This window comes from Simochromis diagramma, unplaced genomic scaffold, assembly GCF_900408965.1.
Source record: "Simochromis diagramma unplaced genomic scaffold, fSimDia1.1 OVJJ01000432.1, whole genome shotgun sequence".
Classification (NCBI taxonomy): Eukaryota; Metazoa; Chordata; class Actinopteri; order Cichliformes; family Cichlidae; genus Simochromis; species Simochromis diagramma.
In genome coordinates, this window is record NW_024387260.1 from 159,764 (window position 1) to 180,570 (window position 20,807).

The following is a 20,807-nucleotide window of genomic DNA, read 5'->3' on the forward strand; positions in this document are numbered from 1 at the left end:
AAACACAGCGGTCATCCCACATGTGGTCCACCCGTTAAAGGGGGACAGACTGTCCAGAGAGGGAAAAAAAGCATGAAAACTAAGAGAACTGACATCTAGTGGGTAAAAAGGGTGTGTGTGTGCAATGTTTGGAGAGATGTGCTGCACTTTCATTCCCAGCAATACGGCCCCAGATGTTTTCTGTAACTAGAGCCCTGGAGGGACTCAGAACATCATTTAAAAATGCATGAATATTTTGGAATTGATAATCCGTTGGAGGAGTGGGTGACCTCTGTCTTTGGGCAATGGAAGGATTATGTCCTTCAGGGTTTTCTTATCCATTTTATAGCTATATTGGTAACTTGTGGTTGTTGTTGTGGGCCTTCTATCCGAGGGTTATTGGTAAGGTTGGTTAACAGGGCTGTCGGGGATCTGATACCAAGGCAGATGATGATGCTTGATGACTTTCAGTAGTGTTGATCTGCCATGGGGGCCCTTTACCACCATTCTCCTGTCACTCACCACCTCCACTGGGTCCAGAGGGCATCCTAGAAAAGAGCTGGCCCAGTGGATCAGCCTGTTCAGTCTCTTCCTGTCGCCATCAGAGAGGCTGCCGCCCCAGCAGACCACACCGTAAAAGATAGCTGAAACTCCTATTACTGTATTTTCCACACTATAAGGCGCACTTACAATCCTTTAATTTTCTCATAAATCGACAGAGCGCCTTATGATCCTTTGTGCCTTATGTATGAATTCTGGTTGTGCTTACTGACCTCGAACAAATTTTACGTGGTACATGGCACTCAAAAATCTGTCAAAAAATGTTTTAGTACAATTTTGGTAAGCTACAATGCCACACCACTTGATGGATTGTCAGATCATTACGGCTACCGTAGTCAGGAGCCTCGCAGAGTGATCTGGGTCCATCTGGGTCCGCTTCAGGTCCCAAAGTCAAATGATCACTGTGGCATCACTGAGAGTTAAAAACTGTCTAAATTCTTTCATCTTTAATAAAATGATCAGCTTTGCTGCTTTACCAGGTTTAACAATTAAGTTTAACATCCAGGCATCTATGAAAACGGAATTTATGACATTTAACGGCGTTAGAAGTTAGCAGGAAGTTAGCTCGCTAGCTTCTATCTAAATACAATATAGCATGTCCTGACTGCGGGGTTTTGGAACGTACAGCTCTGTTATCACTTCCAACATAAATGAAGAGAGAAAACTAAACAGCAGTGACGCTTGTAGGGTTACTGAAGTTGGACTAGCTGGTATATAATGATGTGCTACGTGATCGCTAGCGACACAGCTATGTTAGCATAACATAAACACAGTGAAGCTGGAGGATGAACGCTAACTGTTTTCCACTCGATATAAGTTAACGTGAGGGATTCTGGTGGTTAGGGACAAATGCAATCACATGGCAGGATGCTGTAAACAGACCAAACTTCGGTCAGCAGAACAACTGTGATAATCCATCCACAATACGAGGTTAGTCATTAATATACTGCAACAACATGGGAATAGAGCAGCTGCCAGAGAATTCAACATTAATAAATCAATGGCAAGGAAGTGGAGGAAGAAAGAAGAATGAGTTGAGTAAATTTTGACTTATCTGACTGTTTTTGTTTCTCTTAATGGGCCTTATAATCCGGTGCGCATTATGGTCCGAAAAATACGGTAACTGAATATTTTCATTAAATATTTCTGGGTCTGGCTAATAGGCGTATTTATGAAAAGGTAACAAGGGGATCTCACAGAACTTGACTTGGTTATTACTGCATCTATAATCAACATCATCCAAAACAAGAAAAATATTGTCCATGTCTTTATTGACATGGAAATATGTGCTGATGTATGGTTATTCCAATGCTTTTACATTACAACAGTATAATCTTATCCTAACATATGAGTAGTGTAACAATTTACTTTCCCTGAAGTATAATTAAGTAGTAGAATGCATTTATTTTAAGAAGAAACGTAATGAATAAAGTGTTATACATTACTTTTTTTCAGTAACAACCCAAACGATATTTCTAACAGTGTTCAAATCAGGATTCAACTTTATTGAGGATGTCCAGCAAATGTCAGTGTTACACAAAGTTTGTTTGAGCTGGAAAGAAAGGACGTGATGATTTGGCAAATTCTTGCAAAAGTTTCTATGTCCAACAGAAAAAAAATTAGCTGCTGTTACACATATTGCCTCACTATCTGTTAAAGTAATACTCCCTTACAATACACGTTAATTTTTACAAATGCAGTATTTTTTTGGTTATCACACTGATAGCTGTGAATGATAATCTGTAAGTAAAAATAAGAAAAATAATTATCTCTTAATTGTAAACCAAGTAAGATACTGAAACAAAAACCAGCACCACATTTACCATCCTTTCAAAAGATTAAGTACAGGAATACTTTTAAAGACGTGATTCTATTTTTAAGCAGAATCCCCAATGTTCCCTTAATCATGGTAAGTTTTAAAGTATGAGGCAGAGTCAATTCAAGAACTTCCTATTAAGTCTGTAAATTATTACCATTCAGTCCCACTGTCCTTCCCATTCAGAAGATGATTTGTGAGGTCAGACATCAATGTTTTCATTAAAAGCTCCATCTTAGTTCAATCCAAAGGTGTTTGGGGTTGAGGTCAGGGCTCTGTGCACGCTAATCACATTCTTTCACTCCCAAATTCTCCAACCATGCTTTTGTGGACCCTATTTTGTGCACTGGAGTGCAGTCATGCTAGAACAGAAAACAATGTTTCCTAAACTCTTCCCACAAAGTTGGAAGCATTGAATTCTCCAAAATATCTCGGTAATCCAAAATACAGAACCAGTGATTAAGAAGTGTGTTAAAATACATTTAGTTTTATCATGCAGTTATGACAAAGACAAGCAAAAAGAAAAAGAGTTTACCAGTACTCAAAAAAAGGATGTCTGTTGCTAAAGTTTCAGTGCCAGTTACAGCAAAACACCTTAATAGGTTTTGTAATGTCCCTGTCTGGGTGGGAGGAAGCTGCTTTAGCCATAAGGACATGCCAGTTAGACATCATGTTATGGTTCCTTTTTTTTAATATAACATAATGCAGCAGTGAAATTAATCATAGGATACATATCACAAGAGTTTGAATGTATTTGTGCACAAGTGTTTTAACTCTGTTTTTGGCCACACTTTTTACAGCTATGACTGACTCTGCTGCTCTAATTAAACTGGACACAAGGCAACATAATTGGACTTGTACCTAATCCAGAAAGCCGGGTACACAGCCTCTGTGAAGGTGGTGCGGAAGGTGTAGAAGTGACTCAGTGTGTTATGGGAGACTTTGTAGAAAGACAGAGTGCCAGCAGGCCAATCAAGAAACACTCCAACTTTGCTGCAGCCGGTACTGGGAAGACTTTCGCTCCACACTTTACCATTATGCCAAGCACTGAGCTCTTGCTCGTACACACCAAAATACCAGGATTTGGTATTAGAACCAAGTCCTATGTCCGTACTGCTCCCCTTCCTTACAATGCTTTGGTACGTAACAGCTACACCAACGTTATTACTAGAACCAGTACTCCACTCCACTTCCCAGTAATGGCGCCCAGTCAGCCCCTCCCTGCACAAAACCTGAGGCAATGAATCAAACCTCTCTGGGAGGTCAAAATTTGTCTGACATTCTCCAAATGTTGCCTTCTTGTTTTGTTCAGATAAAGCGAGGAAGCTGTATGCTGTATTTGGATCCAGAGTGAGATCACAGGCATCTGTTGGAGAGAACAAAACTGGTTCACCATTCACAATTATATAAAATTAGTTAATGAGTTACTTTTCTTTATAAATGTTAAAACCTTTTGAGTGACTACAACAATGTGTTTGGTCCACTGAAAGTATTGCCTTAATAGTTCCTGTCCATGCTGCTGAAACAGACATCTATCTCTAAAACAATGTTAAAATCTGTTGGTCATTGTTATTCTCCTGCATTAAGTACATTTTTGTCACATTTATCCTGGTGGAAGAAAAAACTCTTTGTTCTCAGTCATTCAGGTCATGTTAGTCTTGAGAGCTTAAAAAAAGAAGGCAACTGGATTTCTTTAGGTTTGATCTATTAAAGAGGTAATCTATGCCCACTGTGAATGATCATTATTGAACAGAGTGGTGTCATAAGCCCCTACCTTCCCAGGCACTTCATCCTCCACTCACCTCTTTGACTTAGGTGACAGTAGGTCAGTAGCTCACATAATGGGTTGGAGCAAGCTCTCTCAGTGGTTTCATCCACAAGTCTATGATAATATCGAGCCACACTCCCATTGTCATTACATTCATTGGTCCTTGCTCTTTATCATTGTGGAAAACACCCAGAAGCTTATATTTTGGTAGGGTTTCATGATTCTGTTGGTGATGGAAATAGAAAATAGCTGTGCGTTTCCCTCGAGGACAAGCTGTTTATCTGTTTATATGTTTTCTATAACAATTCTCCCTTGGAGAGCTATTGCTTGTGACACTAATGACTAAGTTAATTTCATCCTATTTTTATCACAAAAATGTAAAACAAATATGTCTATTTTTAGTTTAATTTAATTTTAAAAAGTAAACAACAGAATAAAAATGTCGAATTTAATATCTGATGTTTATTGATGCAGTCAGCTGTGAAGTTGGACAAAGGGATGCACATTAAGGACAGAACACACAGGATTAGTATGTTTTGGGAAAACCCACACTAGGAGTTAAAAATAAAGGAATTTCTGATTTTAGAATTCCAAAAGCCTCTTGGATCAGAGGTGAAATGTCCTAAAACCTAAACCTAAAGTCCAGTAGCCTTCCATTTTCAAGGTCTTAAGACACTGTGTATTAAAATAATCAGCAATAATGTCATGGGACCAAAAGGTTAGAGTCAATCTGAACTGAAAGAGTGTAATTTTGTTTACACCATGATTGGTACTTACACCACATCAGATCTCTTCTGCTGGTTACCTTTTCCACATCAACAACTTTAGGCCCTGAGAAATCATCGGTGACCAGGACTGTGTTTCTGTAGTGGTAGATACTTGCTCCTTTGTATTTGTCATTTTCAATGGCTGTAATAAACAGTCTGCTACAGTTCTTCACAGCTTCTGCCTTTTCTTTCATTTTGGCTATAACTTCATGTGAGGAGTACCATTGGTCCTGGGTAGATGGCGTGACACCGTCAGTATCTTTTGATTTAATTTTATCCAAGTAGTCAGACATGTTCTGCAGATATGGGTCAGTGAATTTCAGGGAGGTGAAAACAAAGCAGAGAACATCCTCTACTCCTGGTTTAAACACCTCTCTTTCCAGCTCAAACTGATCTGAGATCATCTTTGTTCCCTTCATCATGTCTACGATGTATCTGATCATGGTGACTTCTCTCTCTTCCTCTTGGACCCATTTCATTAATTTCTGTTGACTGAACGGTGACTTCTCTCTGCCATCAAACACTTTCTCTAATTCCTGCACATCTTCCTGACCTGCCCTGATGGAGGGAAGTTTCTTGGCCATTGTCTGTTCGAGTGAAGATCGGAAAAATATGCAGAGCTTCTGAAATCTGCTCAACTTTTCTTGTATCTGTGGAAAGCTTCTCACCACTATGTCCTCCAGCAGATCATTGCATCTTATTTCCACATTATGGAACCCCTTCAGTGCATCTTGAGCCTTTATAACAAGTCTAATGCTGATCTCTGTCAGCACCTCAGCAGCTTCTGGATGTAAATTCTTCAGTGGCATCAGTGTGACCTTCAGTGGGACACCATTTTCTTTGTTTTCTCCCAGTAGTTTTGGAAGTTGGCTGACTGTCTTCACTGCATCTTCAAATGTTACAGGGTTGCTTTCAAGAATGAAGTCTCCATAGAATTGGCAGGTGAATTTATCAGTCACAGCTTTTTCCTGATCACTTAGCTTGATGTCAACTTTCCCATCAACATTAAAAGAGGGAATCTTGTTTATCACAGCTTGCATGGTTCCCTTGATCTCCTGAATACTACTACTATCTAACTTCTCACTTTCAAACACAAAGAAAGCATTTGTTCCATAAAGGATTCCTGTGACTACATGTGTTGCCAAATGCTTCACATCGTCTGCTCCTTGAGTGTTCTTGGTTTCATCAGGAGTCAACATCAGCTGTTTGAATTTGGTGGTAGCTTTGTACTGAAGCGTGATTTGGCTCTGTTTGTGAGATTTCTTCTTATCATTCAGATATTTGGCTGATCCCCCAACTTCAATGAGTCCTCCAAAGAAACTGGCCTTCAGTGAAGCATCAATGCTCAACAAAGATGACTTATCTTCAATGGAATCAGAGCTACTAACTTCAAAGTTACTGCTGTGATGATCATTTTGCACCGATTTCTCCTGTAGAGTTTTGTCATCCCACAGTGTGACACCTGTAAGATGTGAGATCCACAAACTGGTTAAAAGTCATTAGAAATCTTACCAGAGTGTATACTTAATCTGTTTTTTTTTAATGCAGTGCATTTAAATTTCATATCCATTTGTTATATTTATTTATTATTCGGTTCTTTTACTACAATACTACTACTAATAATAATATTACAAAGAACTTTAAATGGCAATACACTGAATAAAATAGAATAAAAAGGAGCAGATTAGCACATGTCTCATAAAGAGTTACTGCATGCATTCTTCATATTTGTTCTTTATGTCTTTTGTGGTAACTGAGGTGAATTACATTTTACTCTATAAAATTTTGTTGCTGTTTGGTTTTATAGCTATTCAGAAAAAAAGATGTTCTTCAAAACTTTTGGACCAAGAGATTTTTTTTTCTTGGTCACAGTTTTAGATTAAAATTTTTTTATTGTACAGCCATAAATTAAACCCAATGTCTCAGGTATTGTGAATCCCTGAGATGAGGGGCTCTTCTGAGTGATCTCAATTACTCTATAAAGTCACATATTAAATGTGCTGTAATTTTTATCTTATCAAAGTATACCATAAAAAAAATACCTTTTTATATACAACCTATGTGTCTTCCCTGTCTCGTGTTAACTGTTTGATTACAGATTTAAAACTGTGGTATAAAGAGATGAGTAATGGAAGACATCTGACATATAAAACTCAAAACTTTTGCACGCCGCCTGGAACGTCTCTTCAGGAAAACAGGACATTCTATAAGGACATGTATCTCAGCCATATACAACATTGTAAAGAAGCTGTTTATCATGCTAAATCTGCTTAACCCACTTTTTTATTGAGTCCGCTGAAGAAAAAACTGATACTTTGTTTTCTACATTACACAATATTGTTAAACTTCCAATTACCTTTGCCATACATACACATGTGCTGCAGTCTGTAACAAATTTATGGATTTTTATTAATATAAAAATCATGAATCTTCATCAAAAATTGCCCTCTTCTTGTGATATGGTCAATTATTCTACTTGTGTTTTTTCCCATACTCAACTGTCATCTTCTTTATTGAGCTTTTAACTTCCTACAATGATTCAAATATCTTCTATAATTACTAAGTTAAAATCATCATTTTGTAAACTTGATCCACTGCTGACTAATCTTGTTAAACTCTCACTCCCATCTCTTGCCCCACTGATCACTAATATCGTACACTCCTCTCTTATCTCTGGTTCTATTACATCTTCTCTTAAGACTGCAATGATAACTCCAATATTGAAAAAGAATGGTTCAGACCCCACCAATTAAAATTATTTCAGGCCAATTTCAAATTTGCCTTTCCTAGGCAAAATTCTCAAAAAGACAGTGGTTGCACAGGTCCATAGACATCTCACTGGAAATAATTTGCACGAACAGTTTCAGTCTGGCTTCCGTTCATCTCATAGTACAGAAACAGCTCTAGTAAAAATCACTAATGATCTTCTGCTTGCAGCTGACTCTGGACTCAACACTATCCTCATTCTGCTTCGCCTTACAGCGGCCTTCGATACTATCTCTCACTTCTTCATTTATTAGCATCTATTGGCATCAGTGATATAGGACTCGCCTGGTTTACCTCGTATCTCTCTGGCCATTCACAGTTTGTTCAATTACTTACTCATAGATCACCGTCTGCTCCAGTTAACTCCGGTGTACCCCAAGGCTCTGTCCTGGGTCCTTTACTTTATCTCCTACCGCTAGGTAATATTTTCAGAAAATATGGCATCCAATTTCACTGTTATGCAGATTTTTAATTTTTCCTTTATTTTTCCAGGTAAAAAATCTAAATGAGATTAAAAATCTAATTTCCAAGAGAGACCTGGCAGCATCATGACAGCAAAAGTCAAAAGATGACACCCAGCTCTACTTATCTTCCAAACCCACAGCCACTCCTGATTGTTTAAGTGAAATCAAGGTTTGGTTTACACATAAATTTCTCAAACTTAATGGCAACAAAACATAATTTATTTAATAGGTACCAAATCAAAACTGACTACTCACAAGTTCCTACCAGAAGTCTTTCATTACCCATTGATAACTATGTTGTCGCACCTCCCCCTCAGGTTAAGAGTCTTGGCAGCACTCTTTCCTTCACAGCACATGAAAATAATATCACTCAATCTTCTTAGTTTCATCTTTGTAGTATTAACCGTCAATTTCAAGATCCTGCTTTTTACTTTCAAAGCGCTTCATAACCTTGCTCCTCCATATTTATCTGATCTTCTCCATACGTACCCACCCCCTTGAACACTCCGCTCTTCTTCAGCTTCCATTCTGTCTGTTCCACCTGCTTGCCTGACTACCATGGGACTCACAGCCTTTAGTTGTTCTGCCCGAGATTTTAAAATGCACTTCCACAAGATCTCCGGATATTCAGAATTGCATACCCTTCATCATGACTCTGTCTTGGTCTATTTTTACCTTGTTTAGCTTTTATACTTTGATACTTGTTTTTTTTTATCTTTGTTTACCTAATATTTTTATTTGTTGTACTAATGTAAGTTTACCGTGAGGGTCTTTAAAGGTGCCTATAAATAAAATTTATTATTATTATTATTATTATTATTATTATTATTATTATTATATGTTATGATTTTTGGTGATTTTTTTGACTCTCGACTTTTTAAAAAAGTGTAAATACAGATTTGGGCAAAGATATGTTTATCCTGGCTGACAGGTTACATTTACCTGGGATGAGTTTATCGCTCCGGGCATCGTAGAGCATCCCTAAGGTAAAAGGTCGGCCGAGAGCAGCCACCTCGGTAATAGTTGAGGCCATGTTTCCTACACAAATAAAGACATCCAAACACATCAGTTTAGAGATGAGGTGACCATTCAGCATTCTTCAGGAGGTAACGCTGAGGCAACATAGGGAAGACACACAGAGGTAACACAGATGGACTAGTGACGAGCAAAGGAAAACACACACTGTAAGGGGGTGACTTTCCCCTGCAGGCCCATCTTCTCCAGAACTGCCCTGATCACAAACAACAAATAAGAGAAGATCCCTAAATCCAAAAGTTTTCACAGCAGAACACAAGAGAAATACGGTTAGGTTTAATGTATCTGTTGTAGGTTGCCATTTAAAAAGCTAGAATGCTTTTATTTGATCCCTATGTAACCCGTGAATATGAATATTTGCACAACCTCTAAAGGAACAAGCAGCCTTGAAAAGAACAGACTCTACTCAATGAAGGAAGTCACCTGGCGGGACAAGATACTGACATCATCCTAGGAGGGGTGCACTCACATCGTATAACCACGCTTGCACAACACACTTTGTAACCATATATAGTAATTTCTCTTAGTTAACACAACAACAAGCTTTATGAATATTCATATGTGTAAAAAATAAAAACGAACTGCAGGGGGGAAGCAAGTTGAAATGGGTTGGAGACAACTGCTTCCCTCTCGCGAGTGAAAACTTGAGCTCTGTGTGACCTCGTTCCTGAGTGAGTTTCTGTTTATCCAGCAGTATCAGGGGTAAAACTCTGACAAATACCATCTGGACATCACAGGTTCTGTACAGCATGAGGGTTAATGTTAGGGTGCGTGTTTCTTTTGTTCTCCTCCTCCACCTGTAGGATGGGGAGGAGGTTATAGTGGTTAATTGCAGACATTCTTTAGTAAGGGATGTTTACTTCCTGCCCTTCATGGGCATGAAATTGAATGGATCGATCTTTGATTGTCTTGCTTTGTTCACGGTGATAAGTCTCTGAACCAGGTCCACGAAGGATACACCTGACACATCCTTTAAATCTGGGAAAAATAGGACACATTTCTCACTTGGAGGAGTCTTCGAATTTGGACAGTCCTCATTGTGTCGCTGTGACGTAATTGCCTACAAATACATCCATCGAAGCATGCTACCCCTTAATTTGGACACAGCTTATATGAGCAAAGAGAAAAACAAGGAAACTGCACACAGGAGGGAGACATGGCTGAACCTATTTAAACATGAGAAGACAGGGAGGAAGCAAAACAGAATACAAGACATGGACCTTCAAAGTAAAACAGGAAACAGAACACAGGGAGGCCACATAACAAAACCTGAAACTAGAATTCAGGAAATACTAAAGAGCTAAGGAGCTAGACATACTGAGAGAGAAACCAAAACAGTACAGTGATTAACCATGATGGAATCAAAAACTAAAAGTACAAAACCCAAAAACACTTCTACAGGACCATGAGAAATACAGTATCCCACTGTGAACATTTTAACCTTCATTTGTGCAATGTCTCTGGAAATATCTTGTGTCAGATGGATGCTGAAAAACATGTTCATTTGTTACTTCTAGGCTGGACAACTGTAATTCATTATTATCAGGCTATGTGTTTAGACGCCTCTCTGCCTTTAATCATTACTTATTAGTAATTTCCTGGTCACTTCCATGGTGTCTTTTGTCTTGTCTTCCTTCCGTAGCCCTAACTCTGCAGATCACTGACCCTCCCTGAGCCTGGATCTAAAGGTTTCTTCCTGTTAAAAAGTTTTTCCTTTCTTTTGTCACCAAGTGCTTGCTTATAGGGGGCTAGGGGTTTTGTCTGTATTATTGTCAGAACTTGAAAGTAATGAAGTATAAATCTTTGTACCGTACTTACGTGCAATTTTCAGATATTTGTATACTTGTATAATTTTCAGTATTTATTTTTCTGACTGCTTTCTTATTTTTGCTTACTTATTACATTTTTTAAAAATTCTCTCTACTTTTTATTTCTTACATTTTCAAAACAGGCTTGTTACTTTGCTTTTGTGTGAAGTCATTGTTCTACATCACTACATTTCCCGCTCCCTTCTCCTGTCACTTGTAAACAAGACCTGGAGATACTTAAACTCCTCCACTTGGGGAAAGGTCTCGTCCCTGACCCAGAGTGGGCAATCCACCCTTTTCTGGCTGAGGACCATGGCCTCAGATTTGGAGGTGCTGATTCTCATTCCCACTGCTTCACATTCGGCAGCGAACCATTCCAAGGCGAGTTGGAGGCCATCACCCGATGAAGCCAACAGAACCACATCATCCACAAAAAGCAAAGATGAGATCCTGAGACCACCCAAGTGAAAGCCTTCCGCCACTTGGCTACGCCTAGAAATGCTGTGCATAAAAATTATGAACAGAAAAAATATAAAAATTATGAAAGGAATCCTGTTCATTTATTAATCACCAGAGGATTGTTCATAAAAAGAGATGTCAGGGGTAAAATTATGATGGTGGCGTTTTTGTTTTTTTTTACCACAACACCAGAACGACTGCAGGTGTCTGTAAGTTGCAGTTGCTATACTTCAGCATCGAGGTAGTGCTACAGAGGAGGAGCGAACGTAAAGGGAGTAACATGTTGTGTCGGGCAATTTGAAATGCAGCCTTTCCATCAGCTCAACAAACACCAGCAAACACACAAACTGTGCGCAGTTTGTCTCACAGTGTGTTGCAGCTAAAGGTCCAGCTGCTGTATTTCACAGGGAGAGAAAGAAAGAGAGCTAACTTTACGCAGAGATGGAAAAAGATTTAAAAAAAAGACAGGAGAGAAAAAAAGAGAGCTCAGATTTAAACATGCTGTTAAACAAACTGAGGCAGACTAACCATGTTTTTTGAAGACTGCATGAAGATCCTCTGCAATTTAGTGCATGACAAACATGTTAGTTTGCTGCACTACAGGGAGTGCAGAATTATTAGGCAAATGAGTATTTTGTCCACATCATCCTCTTCATGCATGTTGTCTTACTCCAAGCTGTATAGGCTCGAAAGCCTACTACCAATTAAGCATATTAGGTGATGTGCATCTCTGTAATGAGAAGGGGTGTGGTCTAATGACATCAACACCCTATATCAGGTGTGCATAATTATTAGGCAACGTCCTTTCCTTTGGAAAAATGGGTCAAAAGAAGGACTTGACAGGCTCAGAAAAGTCAAAAATAGTGAGATATCTTGCAAAGCTTCTGAAGCGTGATCATCGACCAATCAAGCGTTTCATTCAAAATAGTCAACAGGGTCGCAAGAAGCGTGTGGAAAAACCAAGGCGCAAAATAACTGCCCATGAACTGAGAAAAGTCAAGCGTGCAGCTGCCAAGATGCCACTTGCCACCAGTTTGGCCATATTTCAGAGCTGCAACATCACTGGAGTGCCCAAAAGCACAAGGTGTGCAATACTCAGAGACATGGCCAAGGTAAGAAAGGCTGAAAGACGACCACCACTGAACAAGACACACAAGCTGAAACGTCAAGACTGGGCCAAGAAATATCTCAAGACTAGTTTTTCTAAGGTTTTATGGACTGATGAAATGAGAGTGAGTCTTGATGGGCCAGATGGATGGGCCCGTGGCTGGATTGGTAAAGGGCAGAGAGCTCCAGTCCGACTCAGACGACAGCAAGGTGGAGGTGGAGTACTGGTTTGGGCTGGTATCATCAAAGATGAGCTTGTGGGGCCTTTTCGGGTTGATGATGGAGTCGAGCTCAACTCCCAGTCCTACTGCCAGTTTCTGGAAGACACCTTCTTCAAGCAGTGGTACAGGAAGAAGTCTGCATCCTTCAAGAAAAACATGATTTTCATGCAGGACAATGCTCCACCACAGCGTGGCTGGCAAGAAAGGGTATAAAAGAAGAAAAACTAATGACATGGCCTCCTTGTTCACCTGATCTGAACCCCATTGAGAACCTGTGGTCCATCATCAAAGGTGAGATTTACAAGGAGGGAAAACAGTACACCTCTCTGAACAGTGTCTGGGAGGCTGTGGTTGCTGCTGCACGCAATGTTGATGGTGAACAGATCAAAACACTGACAGAATCCATGGATGGCAGGCTTTTGAGTGTCCTTGCAAAGAAAGGTGGCTATATTGGTCGCTGTTTTGTTTTTCTTTTGTTTTTGAATGTCAGAAATGTATATTTGTGAATGTGGAGATGTTATATTGGTTTCACTGGTAAAAATAAATAATTGAAATGGGTATACATTTGTTTTTTGTTAAGTTGCCTAATAATTATGCACAGTAATAGTCACCTGCACACACAGATATCCCCATAAAATAGCTAAAACTACAAACAAACTAAAAACTACTTCCAAAAACATTCAGCTTTGATATTAATGAGTTTTTTGGGTTCATTGAGAACATGGTTGTTGTTCAATAATAAAATTATTCCTCAAAAATACAACTTGCCTAATAATTCTGCACTCCCTGTATGATTGATTTAGTAAGTAAGTAAAGAACAGTGTGTGACTGGTGCACAGTGGCTGTGGTTTCATGGTCACAGTTAGCTTACATCAAGTGTAGCAGAGATGGTTAATGGTAAACAGATTGATTCACTTTTCTACTCTCCCGGAAAGCGCTTTATAAAACATGCCACATTCACCCATTCTGAGTGTGACCGAAGAGGAGCAAAAGTGTTTTTTCCCGTCTTCCGCTCCCTATATTATATATACATATATGTATATGTATATATATATATATATGTATATGTATATGTATATATATATATATATATATATATATATATATATATATATATATATTAGGGGTGCAACGATATTCGTATCGATATTGAACCGTTCGATACAGTGCTTTCGGTTCGGTACGCATATGTATCGAACAATACAACATTTGTAATTTATTTTATCAATTTTCCTTCTGACGATGCTGTCTGTGTTGAGCGCTCAGTGAATCTGTGTTCGACTACTCCGCCTAGGCTGCACTGTCGAGCGCAGATCCACTGAGCGCTCAACACAGACAGCATAGTCAGAAGGAAGAGCGCAGGGCAAGCTAGCGAGACAGAAGTTAAGCTCTACTTGCAACATTCAGATCTGGCGTTTGGAATTATTTTGGTTTTCATGTGACGTATGACCGTGAAGGTAAGCGAGTCATGGACTAAAGTAAAACAGTATGTTGGATGTGCCATGCAATGCTCAATTACATTGGTGTGAACTAGTGTGTTAGCGCAGTTAGCTCGTTAACGTGTTTGCCGTGTAGCCCCATGCACGGAGCGATCGGCGGTAGCTCGTTAACGGAGATTTGCCGTGTTGTGGCGTTAAGGTCATTTCAACGAGATTAACCTGAAAGCACTAGTGGGAACACAACGAATATGACTGCACATTTACGCCGACATCATCCTAGTGCAAAGACAAAAACAACAAGCATGCTACTAACTTTAGCCGAGTCATTTAGACAGCTGTTAGCACATGATTCTCCTTATGCTGCTGAGAATATAGCCCAGAAGAAGCGGATAGTATAGCTTTTATTTTGGAAAGAGCCATTTCTCTGTAATAAACTCTCTTTTCCAAAGATGAGTGATTCCTCAATCAGATACAGGGCTTGCAATATCGCTAGCCCGACGTCCCGGAGCTAGCGATTTTTTCAGTCGGGCTACCAAAATCTATCTCTTCCCTGCCCGTCGGGCTATTGTAGGAAAAATATATGTCAATGCTTTTGCATTCTTTCAGAAATGTAGCTGGGTAATTATGTCATTGGCATCGGTGAGCCACTGTCAATATGTGACATATTGAAGTCGCGTTTGAATTTGCGCTTGTTTTTTTGCTTTCACTTTGCAATCGTGCGAACTGTGTATAGAGAGCGACAGCACTGATCTGTGAGTGATGATAATTTGTGCACCAATTCCTCTGACATCGTCTTATTAATCGTTAGCTTACTATGCAAACATGACAAGTGAAATCTCCCGCAGCAAGCTTAAACATGTGAGAGGTTGATCGCGCAGAGAATCGCTGAGCTTATGTGAGTGAGCGTGTAAAAGCATTTCAGTTCTGCTGAGCCAAATAAGACAGGTCAGGGTGAAGAAGTGACAGCCAAAGAAAAGCTTACCACAAAACGGAGAAGTTATGACAAATCAGACTATAAGGCAAAAAGAAAGTGCAGCTTTATGGTTTCATGGACAAAAGAATTTCTGTGGCTGCAATATGATGAGCTAAATAACCAGGGCTGCACATAAGTGGTCCACAGGTGCGCATTCGCTGTCAAAATAAAAAACATGCACAAGGGTTAGGGTTAAATTTAAAAACTGTACTTTTGAGTTAAAATATATATTTATAATTTTAATAAATGACAAATTAAAAAGGCATGAACATTTTTTTTTTATCGAAAAAATATCGAACCGTGACACCAAAGTATCGAACCGAACCGAACCGTGAATTTTGTGTATCGTTGCACCCCTAATATATATATATATATATATATGTATATGTATATATATATATATGTATATATATATATATATATATATATATATATATATATATATAAAAACACCCAGCACGCCCCTGCGGGCGGTTTATCCTTCAAGCTCGGGTCCTCTACCAGAGGCCTGGGAGCTTGAGGGTCCTGCGCAGTATCTTAGCTGTTCCCAGGACTGCGTTCTTCTGGACAGAGATCTCCGATGTTATTCCCGGGATCTGCTGGAGCCACTCGCCTAGCTTGGGAGTCACCGCACCTAGTGCTCCGATTACCACGGGGACCACCGTTACCTTCACCCTCCACATCCTCTCGAGCTCTTCTCTGAGCCCTTGGTATTTCTCCAGCTTCTCGTGTTCCTTCTTCCTGATATTGCTGTCATTCGGAACCGCTACATCGATCACTACGGCCGTCTTCTTCTGTTTGTCTACCACCACTATGTCCGGTTGGTTAGCCACCACCGTTTTGTCCGTCTGTATCTGGAAGTCCCACAGGATCTTAGCTCGGTCATTCTCCACCACCCTTGGGGGCATCTCCCATTTTGACCTCGGGACTTCCAGGTTATACTCGGCACAGATGTTCCTGTACACTACGCCGGCCACTTGGTTATGGCGTTCCATGTATGCCTTGCCTGCTAGCATCTTGCACCCTGCTGTTATGTGCTGGATTGTCTCTGGGGCATCTTTACACAGCCTGCACCTGGGGTCTTGCCTGGTGTGATAGACCCCAGCCTCTATGGATCTTGTACTCAGAGCTTGTTCTTGTGCTGCCATGATTAGTGCCTCTGTGCTGTCTTTCAGTCCAGCTTTGTCCAGCCACTGGTAGGATTTCTGGATATCAGCCACCTCCTCTATCTGCCGGTGGTACATACCGTGCAGGGGCCTGTCCTTCCATGATGGTATATATATATATATATATATATATATATATATATATATATATATATATATATATATATATATAATATTGTCCTTTTTACTCACCAGAGTCGGCCGCTCTGATATCCCGAGGTCCGACTATGGCAAGGGGCGTCGACGGTGTGAGTGCCATTTCCGTTTCGAAGGCTGGGCCGACTGGCCGGGCAGAACATCCTCTGTCAGGCCAGGCAGCGAAGCATTAGTTGCTGGGTGGGTGGTAGCAGCCGGGGGCTGAAGGTGAAGCTCGTTCAGAACGACATTCTGTGCGAGCGGGTGAAGTGAGCTAAACAGCCAGGGAGACCGGAAACCAATCGCTGTAGCCTTGGCAAAATTCTTTCCCCTCATGCTCCAGCCACAAATTAATCAATTTGTATACAGAGTACACAATATCCTCACGGAGCTCCTCGAGCGGGTCGAATGCTGCAGGGTCCATGGATAGCTGGTTTGTACTGTCATGGCAAGCGGCGCAAGCTGTTTGTAAATTATTAAAGGATCCAAAATGCAAGCACTGCTTCTGATGAGAGTGAGCTTTATTGAAGAGGATGACAAACAACGAAAAAAGGATGAGGGTGGCGAGAACAGAACTGACAAACCTAAACTGGGAAAACTAACAAAACTAACCTGAAACCAGAACAGAGATGCAGGGAGCTAACGCAGACCAGAGACTAAAACACCATCTAATGCAGACAAACCAGCAACTAAAAGAGGCCGACATAAGGCTTAAATACACAGAAGGATAACGAAGGAATGAGACACAGAGGCAGGGCACAGCTGGGGCTAATTAGACATGACGGGACAGGGGAAACGAAAACTGAATACACTGACATCAGACACAGACCTTCAAAGTAAAACAGGAAACACACACACGCAAAGACACAGACTCAGAGACGCGGGCTTAACACAGAGACCTGAGCACACTAAAAGGGAAATACATGCAGGGATGACACAAAAGAGAGGGAGCACAGAATAAGCACTGGGAAACCAAAACACAAACAGTCATAATTCATAATAAAATCAAAAGTAAAAGTACAAAAACCAAAAACACTGGGACCGTGATAAAACCTTTACTTAAAGGGGAACAAGACCTGGAGATACTTAAACTCCTCCACTTGGGGCAGGGTCTCGTCCCTGACCAAAAGTGGGCACTCCACCCTTTTCCGGCTGAGGACCATGGCCTCAGATTTGAAAGGTGCTGATTCTCATTCCCACCGCTTCACACTCGGCTGCGAACCGTTCCAAGGCAAGCTGGAGGCCATCACCTGACAAAGCCAACAGGTCCACAACATCTGAGAAAAGCAGAGATGAGATCCTGAGACCACCAAACCGAAAGCCCTCCGCCACTTGGCTACGCCTAGAAATTCTGTCCATAAAAATTATGAACGGAATCGGTGACAAAAGGCAGCACTGGCAGAGCCCATCACCCACCAGGAACGAGTCCGATTTATTGCCGGCTATGCGAACCAAGCTCTTGCAACGGTTGTATAAGGACTGAATGGCCCGTAGCAATGGGCCAGACACCCCATACTCCCGGAGCACCCCCCACAGGACCCCCCGACGGACACGGTCGAATGCCTTCTCCAAGTCCACAAAACACATGTAGACTGGTTGGGCAAACTCTCATGCGCCCTCGAGTATCCTCGAGAGGATAAAGAGCTGGTCCAGTGTTCCGCGACCAGGACGAAAACCGCATTGTTCCTCCTGTATCCGAGGTTCGACTAACGGACGAACTCTCCTCTTGAGCACCCTGGCATAGACTTTCCCAGGGAGGCTGAGGAGTATGATTGCCCTGTATTTGGAACACACCCTCCGGTCCCCTTTCTTAAAGATGGGGACCACCACCCCGGTCTGCTAGTCCAGGGGTACTGCCCCTGATCCCCACACAACATTGCAGAGACGTGTCAACCAAGACAGCCCTACAACATCCAGAGCCTTCAGGAACTCAGGGCGGACCTCGTCTACCCCAGGGGCTCTACCACCAAGGAGTTGTTTAACTGCCTCAGTGACCTCACCCCCAGAGATTGGCGGGTCATCCCCTTCGTCCCCAGACTCTGCTTCCGCCATGGAAGACATGCCAGTGGGATTGAGCTTGGCCTGTCGGTACCTATCAGCTGCCTCCGAGTCCCACAGGTTAACCAAGCCCAGTAGAACTCCTTCATAATAATAATAATAATGATAATAATAATAATAATACTAATAATAATAATGATAATAATAATAATAATAATCAAGACGTCCAAGTGGTCTAGTCAAAGTCCTGACCTGAATCCAATTGAGATGCTGTAACATGACCAGTGAAAGTCGGTTTACTCTCAAAAACCCTCTAATTTGGTTGAAATCGGGGCAGTTCTATGCTGGAGCAAGAGGGTGCAACGCCCCCTTAAACAAAAATCTTGCCCCCTTAAGTCAAACTTTAAGAAGGTTAAAGAAAATAATAGAATACCCACAAACTGAATATGGACAAGCTTTACTACAGCAGCAGATTCGCTCGCTCGTTCGTTCTTTCCCTCTGTGCTCTTGTGCACAGGCTCACACAGCACTCTGCAGAGATCCCGCCCCCCAGCTAAACATCCAAAGTTTCTCAGAAGGCAGCAAAATGAAGCAAGTCTCTGTATTCAAAGACATAGCGACTCATGAGATAATAAACAACTAAAAAATACCCCATTGATATTTCTACAGTCAATGGGGGACTAGTCCACTGTTGTTTTCACAGTTTCAGTCTGGTAAAAAAGTGTTTCTCTCTGTCTGCTGCATAGAGCCGACTGGAGGACCTGTGTCTGTCAGACCCAACACAAAGCCTCGCCCACTTTCAACTCTTCACTCAATAGTTTCCTCGTTTCATATAATGATGAAATTACAGACATTTTAGTAAAGCTTATTCACTTTCTACCCCAGCTTCCAACAGTTCACAAAGGGAAAGTTAATGCTGTGTGATAGGTCCTAGTCCCCTGTCATTGCAGCATATTACATAAAATTAAGAGGAATTTCCTGATCTTGGCCCATGAGAAATCCATAACAAATAACTTGGATATGGATAAATCTATAAGAGTTTTTGGAAAGGGAAGCAGAAGACTGTTGTTGTAGAGTGGATTCAGGAGAAAGGACAGTGGAGCGGTTCAGTTGCAAACAGAGTTCAGTTCCTTGCAAAACAAACACGCTTAAAACAAGAAAAAAGAAGTTAAATGTTCTGTCTAAATCTGTTGTCTTCTACAAATTAATTAGAGAATTGTAGGAAAAAACATGGTATAAAAAAACAATATATATATTGTAATATATCTATATCATGGCTAAAGCACTTCTGGATGGATGCAAACTGCATTTCGTTGCCTTGTACTTCTGACATGTGCAATGACAATAAAGTGGAATTCTATTCTATTCTATTCTATTTTTACAGTAGATGCAGTGCATTCCAATTACACGACAAAAGCAGTTATCCAGAGCACCACCACCACCACTCCCATCCCTCTAATGTTTTTATTCCAAAGAGTTTCTTACCTTTAGGTAGTGAGGGAACAGCTCCAAGATTAGTGAGAATTAGTGAGAAATGGATTAAGTCTTCTAAGAATAACCTCTCGACTAGCTTGAGGCGTGAAAGTCAAAATCTTTCTCTCCACAGCTGACCAAACCAGTCTGAACACTCACATTTATACTGTGTGTCTGCAGAGGCAGGACACAGGACACACCTAACGCAATGCTTGAGATAAAAACATAAGACTTTTTTATAATGGTCAAATTCATTTTACAGAAAAATTCAAAGTCTTTAAGTTTAAAGCTAAATGTCACAGCAAATGTTATGTTTAAAAGTAAAAGTCAGAAGTTTTTGATTTGGAAAGCCTTCTTTATTAAACATGCAAACAATCAAACATTAACACACAGTGCACTTAGGGCAAAGCACTATGTTCCTTTGATCAGTCACTTTCAAAGCAGTGACGCTATGTTCCTACTGACTGACACATTTCAGAACAGTTTGACAGTTTAAGAGCTAGTGGACATATAAGTACAGTTTTATACTGCTTTACTCTTTTTGCTGTGTAGCAGTGGAAGTGCTGAAAAATCACTGCTGATTACTTTAATGCTGAAGAACTATTTAAAATTGGAAGATTTTAGGGGCAATTTCTTAAGTGCCGCATTGGTCTTCTAAGCATTAGAAAGCTAACTTATAACTCACCTCACACTTGAGGACTGAAAAAAAGCATTTGGATTCTCAGTAAGCCAACATCTTGCCCAACTGGTTTGTACATTCCACATTGATAGACATCTGCCCTCGAGCTCTAAACAGTTTAACGGGAGTAAACAAAGAACACAGTTTAAGCTCTAATCATCTCATGAGAGCAGAGGCATTCACTTCCTGTTCA

General features: G+C 40.6%; 1 protein-coding gene across 2 annotated transcripts; it reads right to left on the reverse strand.

The window, feature by feature from the left end:
- Positions 1 to 1,850: 1,850 nt before the first annotated feature.
- LOC120715328 (stonustoxin subunit beta-like) lies at positions 1,851 to 20,063 on the reverse strand. 2 transcript variants are annotated; one of them, XM_040002246.1, is made up of 4 exons: positions 19,948 to 20,063; positions 9,064 to 9,159; positions 4,902 to 6,353; positions 1,851 to 3,722 (listed from the first exon to the last, which is right to left on the reverse strand). In XM_040002246.1, exons 2-4 carry the CDS (start codon positions 9,152 to 9,154, stop codon positions 3,181 to 3,183), a joined length of 2,085 nt encoding a protein of 694 aa, XP_039858180.1. In that variant the 5' UTR covers positions 9,155 to 9,159; positions 19,948 to 20,063; the 3' UTR covers positions 1,851 to 3,180. The 2 variants fall into 2 exon arrangements, with proteins under 2 accessions (XP_039858180.1, XP_039858179.1); XM_040002245.1 differs by lacking the exon at positions 19,948 to 20,063 and having other exon boundaries at positions 9,064 to 9,178.
- Positions 20,064 to 20,807: the final 744 nt, after the last annotated feature.

Coding starts and splice junctions, on each gene's coding strand:
- LOC120715328 (XM_040002246.1), bottom strand. CDS start 9,154: ATGGCCTCAACTATTACCGAGGTGGCTGCTCTCGGCCGACCTTTTACC. Junction 6,354..9,063: donor GAGCGATAAACTCATCCCAG/GTAAATGTAACC, acceptor CACATCTTACAG/GTGTCACACTGTGGGATGAC. Junction 3,723..4,901: donor CAGAAGAGATCTGATGTGGT/GTAAGTACCAAT, acceptor TCTCTCCAACAG/ATGCCTGTGATCTCACTCTG.